Source organism: Cetorhinus maximus, chromosome 11, assembly GCF_964194155.1.
Source record: "Cetorhinus maximus chromosome 11, sCetMax3.hap1.1, whole genome shotgun sequence".
In the NCBI taxonomy this organism is placed as follows: Eukaryota; Metazoa; Chordata; class Chondrichthyes; order Lamniformes; family Cetorhinidae; genus Cetorhinus; species Cetorhinus maximus.
Genome location: NC_135889.1, coordinates 128,073,771 through 128,091,710, shown reverse-complemented (window position 1 = coordinate 128,091,710; position 17,940 = coordinate 128,073,771). Strand labels below are relative to the sequence as shown.

The 17,940-nt window shown below is 45.7% G+C and overlaps 1 protein-coding gene across 3 annotated transcripts in view; it reads right to left on the bottom strand.

Moving 5' to 3' along the window:
* Positions 1-265: 265 nt before the first annotated feature.
* ankzf1 (ankyrin repeat and zinc finger peptidyl tRNA hydrolase 1) overlaps positions 266-17,940 on the bottom strand; it is a 62,357-nt gene continuing 44,682 nt past the window's right edge. For 2 of the 3 annotated variants that reach the window (XM_078552764.1, XM_078552765.1), the window contains 4 exons: positions 10,878-10,989; positions 4,407-4,574; positions 2,919-2,986; positions 266-968 (listed from right to left, as the gene is read on the bottom strand). In XM_078552764.1, coding sequence (XP_078408890.1) covers positions 854-968; positions 2,919-2,986; positions 4,407-4,574; positions 10,878-10,989 — 463 coding nt within the window. In that variant the 3' untranslated portion in view covers positions 266-853. The remainder of the gene's footprint in view (positions 969-2,918; positions 2,987-4,406; positions 4,575-10,877; positions 10,990-17,940) is intronic. The other variant, XM_078552766.1, reaches the window with a different exon arrangement.

The following is a 17,940-nucleotide window of genomic DNA, read 5'->3' as shown; positions in this document are numbered from 1 at the left end:
GCTGGTAAATGGGATTAGGTAGGTAGGTAGGTCAGGGTTTCTCACGTGTTGGTCCAAATTCGATGGGCCGAAGGGCCTCTTCTGCACTGTGAGATTCTGTGATTTTCAACAGATGTGAGCTTTTGTTTGACTGTATGCTGATTGGATCAGGGAATCTACAGTAACTGTGCTCCTTGGATTTCTCGCTTCCTATCTGGGACAAAATACAAGTAGTGGAATGTTCATTAACAGGAGTGACTTGGAATAGAAACACCGCACTCCAATCTCACATCCACACATGGCTTTTATTAAATGTAAGATTACTGCAAACCCGCTGTGAAAACCCATCGCCGGACAGACAGACACGGAGTCAGGAACAGCACTCTGGGGGGAAGAACTTGCCTTGCTCTCACACACTGCCAAAGCACTGGCTGCTGATATTTCCACTGAGAGGGTGAAGTTCATGTGAGGGTCCAGCTATGGGGCACTATGACAGGGTTAGACTGTCCATCCGGGGAATGGAGTCCAGGTGCTCGTGATGGAAAGGATCTGCTTTTTCCCCCACTCCAGTTTACATCATCTCTTTCCTCACTAAACAGTGATTGTGCATCAAAGCGACTTGGTGAGATCAGTTAACACAGGCTGGGACCGCTCCTGTCGGTGTGGGACTCAGTCTTGCCCCTGATGCTGCTGCTGGGAGGTCAGAAAAAACAGCATAGGGAGCTCTGCTCACCCAGCACTGTGGCCATCGTGAGTCCTCCAGGAGGAAGCTCCTGTTCCTGAGAGAGGGTGGGTCTGGTTTGGACATCTGTAGGTCACATGTCGAGGGTCCATCATAGTGTGTCTCTGCAGTAATCAGTTTCCAGCGATTCTCTCATAGTCTCTGCTGCTTTCTATGCTCCTGAAGGCATCGAGTGGTGCAGAAGGTGTAATCCAGATACTGAAATGGGACTCTGCCCAACAGCGACTCTCCACACAACCAGCAGCGTCTGCTGACAGCAAGAAGCATTAATAGGGGCACGATTATAGAGGGGAACAGCCCAGCACACCACAAGCACTACTGTGCAATCCACAACTCTCAACCCACCCAGCCTTTGCTCACATATAACCCAGATGGTTTATACAATACTCGGGAGTGAGTTACAGACTGGAATCTAATCGAGGGGTTTATATATAGAATAACAGATACCCAGGAGTGAGTTACAGACTGGAATCTAATCGAGGGGTTTATATATAGAATAACAGATACCCAGGAGTGAGTTACAGACTGGAATCTAATCGAGGGGTTTGGCGGGGGGGGGGGGGTTTATATATAGAATAACAGATACCCAGGAGTGAGTTACAGACTGGAATCTAATCGAGGAGTTTGGGTGATTTATATATAGAATAACAGATACCCAGGAGTGAGTTACAGACTGGAATCTAATCGAGGGGTTCGGGGTGGTTTATATATAGAATAACAGATACCCAGGACTGAGTTACAGACTGGAATCTAATCGGGGGATTTATATATAGAATAATAGATACCCGGGAGTGAGCTCCAAGCTGTGATGGGGGGTGTTTGCGAAACAATGATTGCAATATCATTGGGATTGGAATATGGAAAAGGTCCAGGATTAAACAAATGTGAAAATCTACAACTGGAGCAGGGCTAATTTGAGGGAAATGAAAAGGGATCTGGCCCAGCTAGATTGGAATCAAAGATTATCGGCTAGAACAGTAAATGAACAATAGGAAGCCCTCAAGAGAGAGAAAAAAATAACTTGCATTTTTATAGCGCCTTTAACAACCTCAGGGTAACCAAAGCGTTTTATATCCAACAAAATGCTTCTTGATGGGTTGTAGGAAACATGACAGCCAATTTACACACAGCAAGCTCCCCACAAACAGCAATGAAATAAATTATCAGTTAATCTGGTTATAATGTTGGTGAGGGGGAAATATTGGCCACAAGAAACTGGGGCAAACTCCCTGGCTCTTCAAAATAGCAGCTGTGGAATTTTTTACATCAATTGGAGAGGCAGATAGAACCTCTGTTAAAAAACTTCATCCAAAAATCACGCACTGCCAGCACTGACCCTCCAACATTGCGGCATTCCTCAGCACTGACACTACGCCAGTGCAGCATTCCCTCAGTATTGACTCACGATAGTGTAGCACTCCCTCAGTACTGACCCTCCGACGGTGCAGTACTCCCTCAGTACTGACCCTCTGACGGTGCAGCACTCCCTCAGTACTGACCCTCTGACAGTGCAGCACTCCCTCAGTACTGACCCTCCGACAGTGCAGCATTCCCTCAGTACTGACCCTCTGACAGTGCAGCACTCCCTCAGTACTGACCCTCTGACAGTGCAGCACTCCCTCAGTACTGACCCTCTGACAGTGCAGCACTCCCTCAGTACTGACCCTCTGACAGTGCAGCACTCCCTCAGTACTGACCCTCTGACAGTGCAGCACTCCCTCAATACTGACCCTCTGACAGTGCAGCACTCCCTCAGTACTGACCCTCCGACAGTGCAGCACTCCCTCAGTACTGACCCTCTGACAGTGCAGTACTCCCTCAGTACTGACCCTCTGACAGTGCAGCACTTCCTCAGTACTGACCCTCTGACAGTGCAGCACTCCCTCAGTACTGACCCTCTGACAGTGCAGTACTCCCTCAGTACTGATCCTCCGACAGTGCAGCACTCCCTCAGTACTGACCTTCTGACAGTGCAGCACTCGCTCAGTACTGACCCTCTGACAGTGCAGCATTCATTACTTTGTCCTCAGCTCTGAAGAAGAGTCATATGGACTCATAACGTTAACTCTGTTTCTCTCTCCACAGATGCCATCAAACCTGCTGAGTTTTTCGGGCATTTTCTGTTTGTATTTCAGATTTCGATCATCTGCAGTATTTGCTTTTAACTCATTACTTTGTGTAATGGGGTTCGTGTTACCTGATGTTATAAAGTGTTCCATCATTGATCAACTGTTGAGCAAAGCGCTTCTCGGCGGCCAGAGCACGCTAGAAAAAAGGACACAGTGAGATCCCAAATCAATCACCACCTTCCCGCTGCCTCTTCGAGCTAGGGGCCCCCACACAGCTCAACACCATCCTGTCTCCACCCAATCACTGCCCGACACAATCCTGCACACCCCTCAGCCAATCACAGCTCAACACCATCCTGTCTCCACCCAATTACTGCCCGACACCATCCTGCACACCCCTCAGCCAATCACAGCTCAACACCATCCTGTCTCCACCCAATCACTGCCCGACACCATCCTGCACACCTCTCAGCCAATCTCAGCTCAACACCATCCTGTCTCCACCCAATCACTGCCCGACACCATCCTGCACACCTCTCAGCCAATCACAGCTCAACACCATCCTGTCTCCACCCAATCACTGCCCGACACCATCCTGCACACCCCTCAGCCAATCACAGCTCAACACCATCCTGTCTCCCCCCATCACTGCCCGACACCATCCTGCACACCCCTCAGCCAATCACAGCTCAACACCATCCTGTCTCCCCCCATCACTGCCCGACACCAGCCTGCACACCCCTCAGCCAATCACAGCTCAACACCATCCTGTCTCCACCCATCACTGCCCGATACCAGCCTGCACACCCCTCAGCCAATCACAGCTCAACACCATCCTGTCTCCCCCCATCACTACCCGACACCATCCTGCACACCCCTCAGCCAATCACAGCTCAACACCATCCTGTCTCCCCCCATCACTGCCCGACACCAGCCTGCACACCCCTCAGCCAATCACAGCTCAACACCATCCTGTCTCCCCCCATCACTGCCCGATACCAGCCTGCACACCCCTCAGCCAATCACAGCTCAACACCATCCTGTCTCCCCCCATCACTGCCCGACACCATCCTGCACACCCCTCAGCCAATCACAGCTCAACACCATCCTGTCTCCACCCAATCACTGCCCGACACCATCCTGCACACCCCTCAGCCAATCACAGCTCAACACCATCCTGTCTCCCCCCATCACTGCCCGACACCAGCCTGCACACCCCTCAGCCAATCACAGCTCAACACCATCCTGTCTCCACCCAATCACTGCTGGGCATTAGGCACAGATCATGACCAGGGTAATTTTCAGTTGTGTAGCTCAGCAGTTAGCTCACAGAGCGCCCGGATATAAACTATCCTGTGGAGTTCAGTCTCTGCCTCAGCATGCTCTTCCTATCAACCTCTTCTCCATGGCCCCCTCTCTCATTCTCCCCTCCTGATCTGCTCTGCCCATCCTCTCACACACCCCCTCCCTATTGACTCTCCACAACCACCCACCCTCCCCCCCTCTCTGCCCTCCCCCCCTCTCTGCCCTCCCCTCTCTCCCTTCTGCCTCTTCATCCTCTCTCACTCTCACCTACCACCTCACCCTTTCTCGCGAGCTCTGCAACACCCTCCCACCTTTTCTCTCTCACTCATGGCTGAGTATTTTTTTTTCTCAATCTCCTCTTCTTCCATTCGCTTTTTCTGTTCTTTCAGTTCCCTCTCTCTAAGTTTCTTCACCATTTTTTGAGATCGTTTCTTCTCTGCTTTTTTACACTCAATTTCAGAGGTTAAAGGCCCAGAAATCTGTAAAAAAAAACAAAATGCCAGATAGCACCGAGCTCCAGGAGATAACAGGCCCCGTCCCCTGTATAATAACACACTGACACTGGGTATAACTCCCCACCTGTATAATAACACACTGACACTGGGTATAACTCCCCACCTGTATAATAACACACTGACACTGGGTATAACTCCCCACCTGTATAATAACACACTGACACTGGGTATAGCTCCCCACCTGTATAATAACACACTGACACTGGGTATAACCCACAATGTATAATAACACACTGTCACTGGGAATAACCCCCCCTGTATAATAACACACTGTCACTGGGTATAACTCCACCTCCTGTATATTAACACACTGACACTGGGTATAACCCCCACTGTATAATAACACACTGTCACTGGGTATAACCCCACCTCCTGTATAATAACACATTGTCACTGGGTATAACCCCACCTCTTGTATAATAACACACTGACACTGGGTATAACCCCCCTGTATAATAACACTGTCACTGGGTATAACCCCACCTACTGTTTAATAACACACTGTCACTGGGTATAACCCCCCTGTATATTAACACACTGACATTGGGTATAACCCCCCTGTATAATAACACACTGACACTGGGTATAACCCCCCTGTATAATAACACACTGTCACTGGGTATAACCCCCCTGTATAATAACACACTGTCACTGGGTATAACCCCCTGTATAATAACACACTGTCACTGGGTATAACCCCACGTACTGTATAATAACACACTGTCACTGGGTATAACCCCACCCACTGTATAATAACACACTGTCACTGGGTATAACCCCCCTGTATAATAACACACTGTCACTGGGTATAACCCCCCTGTATAATAACACACTGTCACTGGGTATAACCCCACGTACTGTATAATAACACACTGTCACTGGGTATAACCCCATGTACTGTATAACACACTGTCACTGGGTATAACCCCCCTCCTGTATAATAACACACTGTCACTGGGTATAACCCCACCTCCTGTATAATAACACACTGTCACTGGGTAAGACCCCCCTGTATAAAAACACACTGTCACTGGGTATAACCCCCCCAGAATAATAACACACTGTCACTGGGTATAACCCCCCTGTATAATAACACACTGTCAGTGGGAATATGGGTATAACCACCCTGTATAATAACACACTGTCACTGGGTATAACCCCTCCTGTATAATAACACACTGTCACTGGGTATAAACCCCAATGTATAATAACACATTGTCACTGGGTATAACCCCCAATGTATAATAACACACTGCCACTGGGTATAACCCCACCTCCTGTATAATAACACACTGACACTGGGTATAACCCCACCCTGTATAATAACACACTGTCACGGGGTATAACCCCACCTCCTGTATAATAACAAACTGTCACTGGGTATAAACCCCCCTGTATAATAACACACTGTCACTGGGTATAACCCCCACCTCCTGTATAATAACACACTGACACTGGGTATAACCCCACCTCCTGTATAATAACACACTGACACTGGGTATAACCCCCCCCTGTATAATAACACACTGTCACTGGGTATAACCCCCAACGTATAATAACACACTGTCACTGGGTATAACCTCCACTGTATAATAACACACTGACAATGGGTATAACCCCACCTCCTGTATAATAACACACTGTCACTGGGTATAACCCCCCTGTATAATAACACACTGTAACTGGGTATAACCCCCCCTGTATAATAACACACTGTCACTGGGTATAACCTCCCCTGTATAATGACACACTGTCACTGGGTATAATCCCACCTCCTGTATAATAACACACTGTCACTGGGTATGACCCCCCTGTATAAAAACACACTGTCACTGGGTATAACCCCCAATGTATAATAACACATTGTCACTGGGTATAAGCCCCAATGTAAAATAACACACTGTCACTGGGTATAACCCCACCTCCTGTATAATAACACTGACACTGGGTATAATCCCCCCCTGTATAATAACACACTGACACTGGGTATAACCCCACCCTGTATAAGAACACACTGTCACTGGGTATAACCCCCCCCTGTATAATAACACACTGTCACTGGGTATAACCCTCCCCAGTATAATAACACACTGTCACTGGGTATAACCCCCCTGTATAATAACACACTGTCACTGGGTATAACCCTCCCCAGTATAATAACACACTGTCACTGGGTATAACCCCCCTGTATAATAACACACTGTCACTGGGTATAACCCCCCTGTATAACAACACACTGTCACTGGGAATTACCCCCCCTGTATAATAACAAACTGTCACTGGGTATAACCCCCCTGTATAATAACACACTGCCAGTGGGTATAACCCCACCTCCTGTATAATAACACACTGTCACTGGGTATAACCCCACCCTGTATAATAACACACTGTCACTGGGTATAACCACCCCTGAAAAATAACACACTGTCACTGGGTATAACCCCCCCTGTACAATAACACACTGTCAATGGGTATAACCACCCCTGAAAAATAACACACTGTCACTGGGAATAACCCCCCCTGTATAATAACACACTGTCACTGGGAATTAGTCCCGCTGTATAATAACACACTGTCACTGGGAATTAGTCCCGCTGTATAATAACACATTGTCACTGGGTTTAACACCCCCTCCTGCATAATAACACACTGTCACTGGATATAACCCCCCCCAACCCCCCCCGCCCCCCCCCGCCCTGTATAACACACTTACACTGGATATAACCCCCCATGTATAATAACACACTGTCACTGGGTATAACTCCCCCTGTATAATAACACACTGTCACTAGGTATAACCCCCCGGTATAATAACACACTGTCACTGGGTATAACTCCCCCTGTATAATAACACACTGTCACTAGGTATAACCCCCCGGTATAATAACACACTGTCACTGGGTATAACCCCCCTGTATAATAACACACTGTCACTGGGTATAACTCCCCCTGTATAATAACACAATGTCACTGGGTATAACGGCCCCCACCCTGTATAATAACACACTGTCACTGGGTATAGCCCCCCATGTATAATAACACACTGTCACTGGGTATAACCCCCCCCCTGTATAATAACACACTGTCACTGGGTATAACCCCACCCTGTATAATAACACACTGTCACTGGGTATAACCCCCCCCTGTATAATAACACACTGTCACTGGGTATAACCCTCCCCAGTATAATAGCACACTGTCACTGGGTATAACCCCCCTGTATAATAACACACCGTCACTGGGTATAACCCCCCTGTATAACAACACACTGTCACTGGGAATTACCCCCCTGTATAATAACAAACTGTCACTGGGTATAACCCCTCTGTATAATAACAAACTGTCACTGGGTATAACCCCCCTGTATAATAACACACTGCCAGTGGGTATAACCCCACCTCCTGTATAATAACACACTGTCACTGGGTATAACCCCCCCTGTACAATAACACACTGTCACTGGGTATAACCCCACCCTGTATAATAACACACTGTCACTGGGTATAACCCCACCCTGTATAATAACAAACTGTCACTGGGTATAACCCCCCTGTATAATAACACACTGCCAGTGGGTATAACCCCACCTCCTGTATAATAACACACTGTCACTGGGTATAACCCCCCCTGTACAATAACACACTGTCAATGGGTATAACCCCCCCTGAAAAATAACACACTGTTACTGGGAATAAGCACCCCCCCACCTCTATAATAACACACTGTCACTGGGAATAACTCCCGCTGTATAATAACACACTGTCACTGGGTATAACACCCCTGTATAATAACACACTGTCACTGGATATAACCCCCCCCAACCCCACCCCCCCGCCCCCTGTATAACAACACACTTACACTGGATATAACCCCCCATGTATAATAACACACTGTCACTGGGTATAACTCCCCCTGTATAATAACACACTGTCACTAGGTATAACCCCCCGGTATAATAACACACTGTCACTGGGTATAACCGCCCCCCAGGTATAATAACACACTGTCACTGGGTATAACCCCTCCCCCCTGTATAATAACACACTGTCACTGGGTATAACCCCCCTGTATAATAACACAATGTCACTGGGTATAACGGCCCCCACCCTGTATAATAACACACTGTCACTGGGTATAACGGCCCCCACCCTGTATAATAACACACTGTCACTGGGTATAGCCCCCCATGTATAATAACACACTGTCACTGGGTATAACGGCCCCCACCCTGTATAATAACACACTGTCACTGGGTATAACCCCCCTGTATAATAACACACTGTCACTGGGTATAACGGCCCCCACCCTGTATAATAACACACTGGCACTGGGTATAACCCCCCCCCTGTATAATAACACACTGTCACTGGGTATAACCTCCAATGTATAATAACACACTGTCACTGGGTATAACCCCCAATGTATAATAACACACTGTCACTGGGTATAACCCCCAATGTATAATAACACACTGTCACTGGGTATAACCTCCAATGTATAATAACACACTGTCACTGGGTATAACCCCCAATGTATAATAACACACTGTCACTGGGTATAACCCCCAATGTATAATAACACACTGTTACTGGGTATAACCCCCCCTGTATAATAACACACTGTCACTGGGTATAACCCCCCCTGTATAATAACACACTGTCACTGGGTATAACCCCCCCTGTATAATAACACACTGTCACTGGGTATAACCCCCCCTGTACAATAACACACTGTCACTGGGTATAACCCCCAATGTAAAATAACACACTGTCACTGGGTATAACCCCAAATGTATAATAACACACTGCCACTGGGTATAACCCCACCTCCTGTATAATAACACACTGACACTGGGTATAACCCTCACCCCACCCCCCTGTATAATAACACACTGTCACTGGGTATAACCCTCCCTGTATAATAACACACTGTCACTGGGTATAACCCTCCCTGTATAATAACACACTGTCACTGGGTATAACCCTCCCTGTATAATAACACACTGTCACTGGGTATAACCCCCCCTGTATAATAACACACTGTCATTGGGTATAACCCCCAATGTATAATAACACACTGTCACTGGGTATAACCCCACCTCCTGTACAATAACATACTGTCACTGGGTATAACCCCCCCCTGTACAATAACACACTGTCACTGGGTATAACCCCACCCTGTATAATAACACACTGTCACTGGGTATAACCCCCCCTGTACAATAACACACTGTCAATGGGTATAACCCCCCCTGAAAAATAACACACTGTTACTGGGTATAAGCCCCGCCCCCCCTCTATAATAACACACTGTCACTGGGAATAACTCCCGCTGTATAATAACAAACTGTCACTGGGTATAATCTCCCCTGTATAATAACACACTGTCACTGGGAATAACTCCCGCTGTATAATAACACACTGTCACTGAGTATAACCCCCCTGTATAATAACACACTGTCACTGGGTATAACCCCCCCTGTATAATAACACACAGTCACTGGGAATAACCCCCCTGTATAATAACACACTGTCACGGGGTATAACCTCCGCTGTATAATAACACACTGACACTGGGTATAACCTCACCTCCTGTATAATAACACACTGTCAGTGGGTATAACCCCCCTGTATAATAACACACTGTCACTGGGTATAACCCCCCCTGTATAATAACACACAGTCACTGGGAATAACCCCCCTGTATAATAACACACTGTGACTGGGTATAACCGCCCACCCTGTATAATAACACACTGTCACTGGGTATAACCCCCCTGTATAATAACACACTGTCAATGGGTATAACCCCACCACCTGTATAATAACACACTGTGACCGGGTATAACCCCACCCCCTGTATAATAACACACTGTCACTGGGTATAACCCCCCCCTGTATAATAACACACTGTCACTGGGTATAACCCCACCCCCCCACCAGTATAATAACACACTGACACTGGGTATAACCCCACCTACTGTATAATAACACACTGTCACTGGGTATAACCCCCCCCTGTATAATAACACACTGTCACTGGGTATAACCCCACCTACTGTATAATAACACACTGACACTGGGTATAACCCCCTTGCTTGCTCTATTCCTGCAGACATACCCTGTCCCCTTCATCACTCCCCCAGATGCCCCACCTCACCATACTGTGTACAATGCACTGGCTGCCTCTCCCTTATCGGCTCTGGTTAGCTCCTGGTATTGAGGGGGTGACTGCATTTCGATGCTCTTGCTGCCCTTTTACATTTACCTGGGCTTTTTTGTAGTCGTAGCGTCCTGGGTGGTCTGCCATGTATCGGCGAAACTCGTTCCTTGTCCCCTTGTTAGCGGAAACAGCGTAAGGAGGATGATTCTGTTTATCCCTGTAAAGAGCACACACACAAACATGACGCGGGCAGAGTGTGCCCCAGGGGGCATGGCACGGGCACAGGAGGCATGGCCCGGGCACAGGGACCCCCAGAAACATGACAGACACAGAGAACCCCCGGAAAGGTGAACTCTCGGAAACAGGACACAAAGCTGGACTTCTTTTCCTGGACTAATGGTTCAGAATTCCTGAAAATGATGCCCACAGCAAACACCAGCCTGCACTTCAAAAAATACAACATTCCACAAACAGCAATCATTAAACTGACCTATCAATCTGTTTGTTTGGAAAACAGCTTGAGATCTCCAACATATGTCTGAGTCCAGGACAGGGAACTGGAGCTCAATTTAAGGTCTCATCTGAAAGATGGCATCTCCAGCAGTATAGTGCTCCCTCAGTACTGACCCTCTGACAGTGCAGTGCTCCCTCAGTACTGACCCTCTGACAGTGCAGCACTCCCTCAGTACTGACCTTCTGACAGTGCAGCACTCCCTCAGTACTGACCCTCTGACAGTGCAGCACTCCCTCCGTACTGACCCTCTGACAGTGCAGCACTCCCTCAGTACTGACCCTCTGACAGTGCAGCACTCCCTCAGTACCAACCCTCTGACAGTGCAGCACTCCCTCAGTACTGATACTCTGACAGTGCATACTAACCTTTCCTGAATCATGTACCAGGACACCCAGATCCTTCTGTACCTCAGAGTTCTGCAATCTCTCTCGATTTAAATAATTTGCTGCTTTTCTATTCTTCCAGCCAAAATGGACAAATTCACATTTTCCCACATTATACTCCATCTGCCACATTTTTGTCCACTCAACTTTTTTATATCCCTTTGCGGACTCCTTATGGCCTCTTCACAACTTACGTGGAATTGAGGTTACAATCAGAATGGCCATGATCCTATTAAATGGTGGAGCAGGCTCAAGAGGCCGAGTGGCCTACTCTTGCTCCTAAGTCGTAGGTTCTATCTTTGTGCCATCAGCAAATTCTGCAGCCGTACATTTGGTCCTTCGTCCAAGTCATTGATAGAATTTTTTTTATTTATCCATGCAATGTGGACTTCGCTGGCTGGGCCAGCATTTATTGCCCATCCTTAGTTGCCCTTGAGAAGGTGGTGGTGAGCTGCCTTGTCGAACTGTTGCAGTCCATGTGATATAGGTACACCCACAGTGCTGTTAGGGAGGGGGTTTTCCAAAATTTTGATCCAGCGACAGTGAAGGAACGGTGATATATTTCCAAGTCAGGATGGTGAGTGACTTGGAGGGGAACTTCCAGGTGACCGTGCTCCCATGTGTCTGTTGCCCTTGTCCTTGAGTTCCTGCAGTGCATCTTGTAGCTGGTGCACACTGCTGCCACTGTTCATCAGTGGTGGAAGGAGTGAATGTTTATGGATGTGGTACCAATCAAGTGGCTGTTTTGTCCTGAATAGTGTCAAATTTTTTGAAAGTTGTGGGAGCTGCACTCATCCAGGCAAGTGGAGAGTATTCCATCACACTCCTGACTTGTGCCTTGTAGATAGTGGGCAGGCTTTGGGGAGTCAGGAGGTGAGTTACTCTCTGCAGGATTCCTAGCCTCTGGTCTGCTCTTGTAGCCACAGTATTTATATGGCTAGTCCAGTTCATTTTCTGGTCAATGGTAACCCCCAGGACGTTGATAGTGGGGATTCAGCAATTGTAATGCCATTGAATATCAACAGGCAATGGTTAGATTCCCTCTTGGTGTCATTCCAAAAGGCATTTGATGCAGTGCTGCACAACAGATTTGCGAACCAAGTTATAGTTCATAGAATAAATGGGACATTAGCAACATGGATATGACATCAACTGTGACAGAAAACAGACGGTAGTGGTTAATGGATGTTTTTCGGGCTGGAGGACTGTTTGTAGTGGAGTTCCCCAGGGGTCCAGGTTGGGACCCTTGCTTTTCCTGATATATTTTAATGACGTAGAGTTGGTGTGCAGGGCACAATTTCAAAATTTGCAGATGACATGAAACTTGGTAGCAGTGTGAACGTGAGATGGATAGTGTAGAATTTCAAAAGGACACAGACAGGTTGGTGAAATGGGCAGACAGGTGGCAGATGAAGTTCAAAGTGGAGAAATGTGAAATGATTCATTTTGGCAGGAAGAACATGGAGAGACAATATAAAATACAGGGTACAACTCTAAAGGGATCAGAGGGACCTGGGTGTATACGTGTTTAAGTCATTGATGGTGGCAGAACAGGCTGAGCGAGTGGTTAATAAACCATGTAGTATCCTAGGCTTTATCAATAGGGGCATAGAGTGCAAGAGCAAGGAGGTTATGTTGAGCTTGTGTAAGACATTAGTTTGGCCTCAGCTGGAGTATTGTGTCCAGTTCTGGGGGCTGTACTTTAGGAAGGATGTGAAGGCATTGGAGAGAGTGCAGAAAAGATTCATAGAATAGTTCCAGGAACTTCAGTTATGAAGATAGATTGAAGAAGTTGGGACAGTTTTCCTTGGAGAAAAGGCAGCAGAGAGGGGATTTGGTAGAGGTATTCAAAATCATGATGGGTCCTGGACAGAGTAGATAGAGAGAAATTGTTCTCATTGGGGGAAGGATTGAAAATTAGAGGGCACAAATTTCAAGTGTTTGGCAAAAGAAACAAAAGCGATACAAGATAAAATGTTTTCACACAGTGTGGTTAGGGTCTGGAATGCATTGCCTGAGAGTGTGGTAGACAGGTTCAGTTGAAGCATTCAAAAGGGAATTAGACTGTTACCTAAAGAGGAATAATGTGCAGGGTTACGGGGAGAAGGTGGGAGAATGGCACTAGGAATTATTCATTCAGAAAGCTAGTGTAGATAAGATGGGCTGAACGGACTCCTTCTGTGCTGTAATCATTCTGTGATAGAGGTTGCAAATAGTTGAGGCCCCAGCACTGAAACCTGTGGTACTTCACTGGTTGCATTTTGCCAACCCAAAAATTACCCATTTATCCCTACTCTCTGCTTCCTGTTAGTTAACTAGTCCTCCATCCATGCTAATATGTTAACCCATACAATCATGAACTCTTTTTGTGCAGTCACACTTTTTGATGTGGCACCTTGTCAAATGCCTTTTGGAGATCCAAGTACACCACATCTATAGGTTCTCAATTTTCCATGTTGCTTGTTACTTCCTCAAAGGACTCTAACAAGCTCATCAAACATGATTTCTCTTTCACAAAACCATGTAGATTTTCTAAGTGCCCTGCTAAAATCTCATTAATAATAGATTCTGGCATTTTCCCTATAACAGATGTTAGGTTAACTGGCCTGTAGCGCCCTCCTTTCTTGGACAGAGGAGTTAAATTCGCTATTTTCCAATCTGATGGGACCTTTCCAGAATCTAGGACATTTAGAAAATTAAAATTAATGCATCTCCTATCTCAGTAGCTACTTCTTTTAAGACCCAAGGGTGAAGTTCATCAGGTCCTCGAAACTTGTCAGCCTTTAGTTCTAATAATTTTTTCAGTATCTTTTCCTGTCGATTGTAATTGTTTAAGTTCCTCCCTCCCTTTCACTTCCTGATTTATAATTATTTCTGGGATGTTACTTGTCTTCTATAGTGAAGGCAGACGCAAAATATCTGTTCAATGTTCCTGTCATTTCCTTATTTCCGATTATTAATTTCCCAGACTCACTCTCTAGAGAACCAACATTCATTTTTGTAAAGGGAATAACATTTTTCTTAATATTACTGTTGGATACTGAAGCAGGCCTGTGGGGCTGTGTGAGTGTGTGTGCACGTGACTAATTTAATTAAAGTGAAGACAGTCAGGCTGCAAGGTTTCATTCATCAAAAGGGTTAGGTGTAAAAACAGGCATTTTGAAATGGAAATGGATGAGTTAACATATGCGTTTGCAGATAAGTTGAGAAGCTGTTTGAATTTCAAAGCGACATGACCAGAAGTTTTACAACTGGCAAAATCGTAAATAAATAAGGCAAAGTTATTCCGTTTATTTTTCCCAAAAGTCCTGGCCAAAATGACAACATGAAAGATTTTTATAGTCTGGGAAAGGTAACTTCATAAGAAAATTTAAAACAATGGGTTTTAAAGATCAAAAGGGAGAAAATATATTTAAGATTGAAAGCTGTATGGTGAGTGGCCATGTGAGATCCTGAAAGGTGGTCTGTGTGAAGACAGACCTGTGAAAAGCAGCCTCTAGCCACCCCACAGAGATGCTTGCTTGTTCCAGGTGACCGAGAGAGAGAAGCTGTGAAAGACCTCCCTTATGGCACAGTGGGTACCTTGTGGTAATATTACTGGATGCTTTATAGATTAAGAATCTATATGGACTGTTGCCTGGAAAAGGGCATTTATTTGGGAGTCTAGCTAGGTAGAAATCTTTTGGGAAATGCTATAAGACTAAATTTAACCATGTAACTGTAATCTTGTGTGTTTAAGTTTCTTTTCCTTTGTTAATAGGTGTTTTAATTTAATATTTAACATCTCCAAAAGTGGTAGTGGAATCTTTACTTCTGACTTCAGTGCAAAAACCTTCTTGTAATAAAAATACAAATTACAAATCATTGTGATAGCTTGGCCAAGTTTCTTATGGGATTTGGTCAGCCCAGCAATTACCACCTGCCATGTCATAACACTTTACTTACTCTTTTCCTTTTTAAATACCTGTAGAGAGTCTTACTACCTGTTATTATGTTTGTCCCTAACTTCCTCTCACACTCCCTTCCTTATTATATTTTTAGTTATTCTTTGCTGGTTTTTATATTCTGTTCAATCTTCTTACTTGTCACTTACTTATGCGGAACTGTACATTTTTTCTTTCAATTTTTAAAATTCTTTCACAGGATATGGTTTTGCCGCTGGCTAGGCAAGCATTGTTATTGCCCATCCCTAATTGCCCTTGAGAAGGTAGTGGTGAGTTGCCTTCTTGAACAGCTGCATCAGTGGTGGGGCCAGTGGATGTTGAAGATGGTGGGTGGGGTGCCAATCAAGTGGGCTGCTTTGTCCTGGATGGTGTCTAGTGTTGTGGGAGCTGCACTCATTCAGGCAAGTGGGGAGTATTCCATCACACTCCTGACTTGTGCCTTGTGGATGGTGGTCAGGCTTTGGGGAGTCAGAAGATGAGTCACTTGTTGCAGAATTCCTAGCCTCTGACCTGCTCTTGTCGCCACAGTACTCATATGGCTAGTCCAGTTGAGTTCTAAGTGCTGCTTGATAGCACTGTTGATGACCCTTTCCATCACTTTGCTGATGATTGAGAGTAAACTGATAGGGTGGTAATTGGCCGGGTTGGATTTGTTCTGCTTCTTGTGGGAAGGACATACCTGGGAAATTGCCCACATTGTTGGTGTTAAGAAATAGAGATAGTTTACGTAAGTTATATTTGTATTTGTGGGTGTTAGGAATGAGTTTTAGCTTTACAGTTTGATTTGTATTTCTGTGTTAAGAAAAATACAATTGAATTTTAGTTTCACTTTAAAAGGTGCCTGCATTTCTAATGAGAGTTTTATGACTGTTGCAGCCTAGCAACAGGGGTCCAGAGAGGCAGGTCCCTCTCACAAACACACATAGAAGAGTCTAGAAACAGCAGTTTGATTTGGAAGCTGTTTGCATTCAGCTGGTTTTGAAAGTAGCTGTCAGGAGAGACTGGAGCAAAGGTGACAGATAGCCAATCCCAAACTCAAGAAAAGATCCCAAAATCCAGGGGAGTGGAACAGGATAAAGTCCCAAGACGACCTTCTAGTCCAAGGGATTCACAGGAACCTGGAAAAGGTCCTGTTAAGAGAAGTTAAAAGTGAGAGGCAGAGAGAAAGGCTCCAAGCTTCAGATTTAAAGAGACAAAAGCTGCAGAAAGCAGATTGAATGTGAGAACAGCTTGCAAGAGGCCAGAAAGTCAAAAGAGATGGTTGAAGGTCTGTAACTCTTTGCTATGGACATGTGAAGCAATGGTGTACTGTTGATGGCTGAATCAGTGAGAGAGAGTGTGTGGAAGACAGCTTGAATGCATGTGGTGGCCCAGGGGAGAGGAACAGCAGAAGGAGTTCGAAGCCCTGGAGGTCAACCCTTACGGAAGGCGCCTGAGAGGTAGCATCGGAGTGGGAGAAGATTCCAAAATGAGTTCTTGGAGAGTGGAGATTGGAAACCCTCATGTGAAAGACGGGATTCAGTGAGACCGGTTGGCTTGCGGTGTGACAAGCGTCTGGTGGGAGTGGATGAGAGATCCATAGCATCTGATTGAGGTGACATCTACCGCTTGGTTTCAGAGTGTGGTGTGCCTGACCACAGGTCGCCTATTGGTTTACATGGACTGCGTACCTACTGTAAACATTAGAGTATAAGATAGTTCTTGTAACTTGTGTTATCCTTACAAATCTGTATATATCTGTAAAGGTATAGCTGTGTGTGGTGTATAGTAATATAGTTAATATTTTCTTGTTTAATAAATGTTTTATGCTTCTGTTAAAAGTTCGTTAGCTGACTCTGTTCAGTAGCCACTCTCACGTTTCTAAACAAATATTTAAAAGTTAGGATCCGTCAAGCTGGGTTCCACCCTAGGATCAGGCTTGTCCAGTGGTAACCTCAGCTGGGGATCATAACAGTTGGGTAGATGCCAGTGTTGTAGCTGTACTGGAACAGCTTGGCTCGGGGTGCGGCAAGTTCTGGAGCACAAGTCTCCTGCAGTATTGCCGGAATGTTGTCAGGACCCATAGCCTTTGCAGCACCCAGTGTCTTCAGCCGTTTCTTGGTACTGCAAAAATTTGATGCTATCTTTAACTTCCTTAGTTAGCCTTGAATGATGCATTGTTCTCCTGGAGTTGTTCTTTCTCACTGGAGTATATCTTTGCTGAGTGTTATGAAATATTTCCTTAAATGTCTGCCAGTTCATCTCTACTGATTGATCCTTAACCTAATTTTCCAGCTCACTTTAGCCAGCTCTGTCTTCATGCCCTTATAATTGCTTTTAAGTTTAAA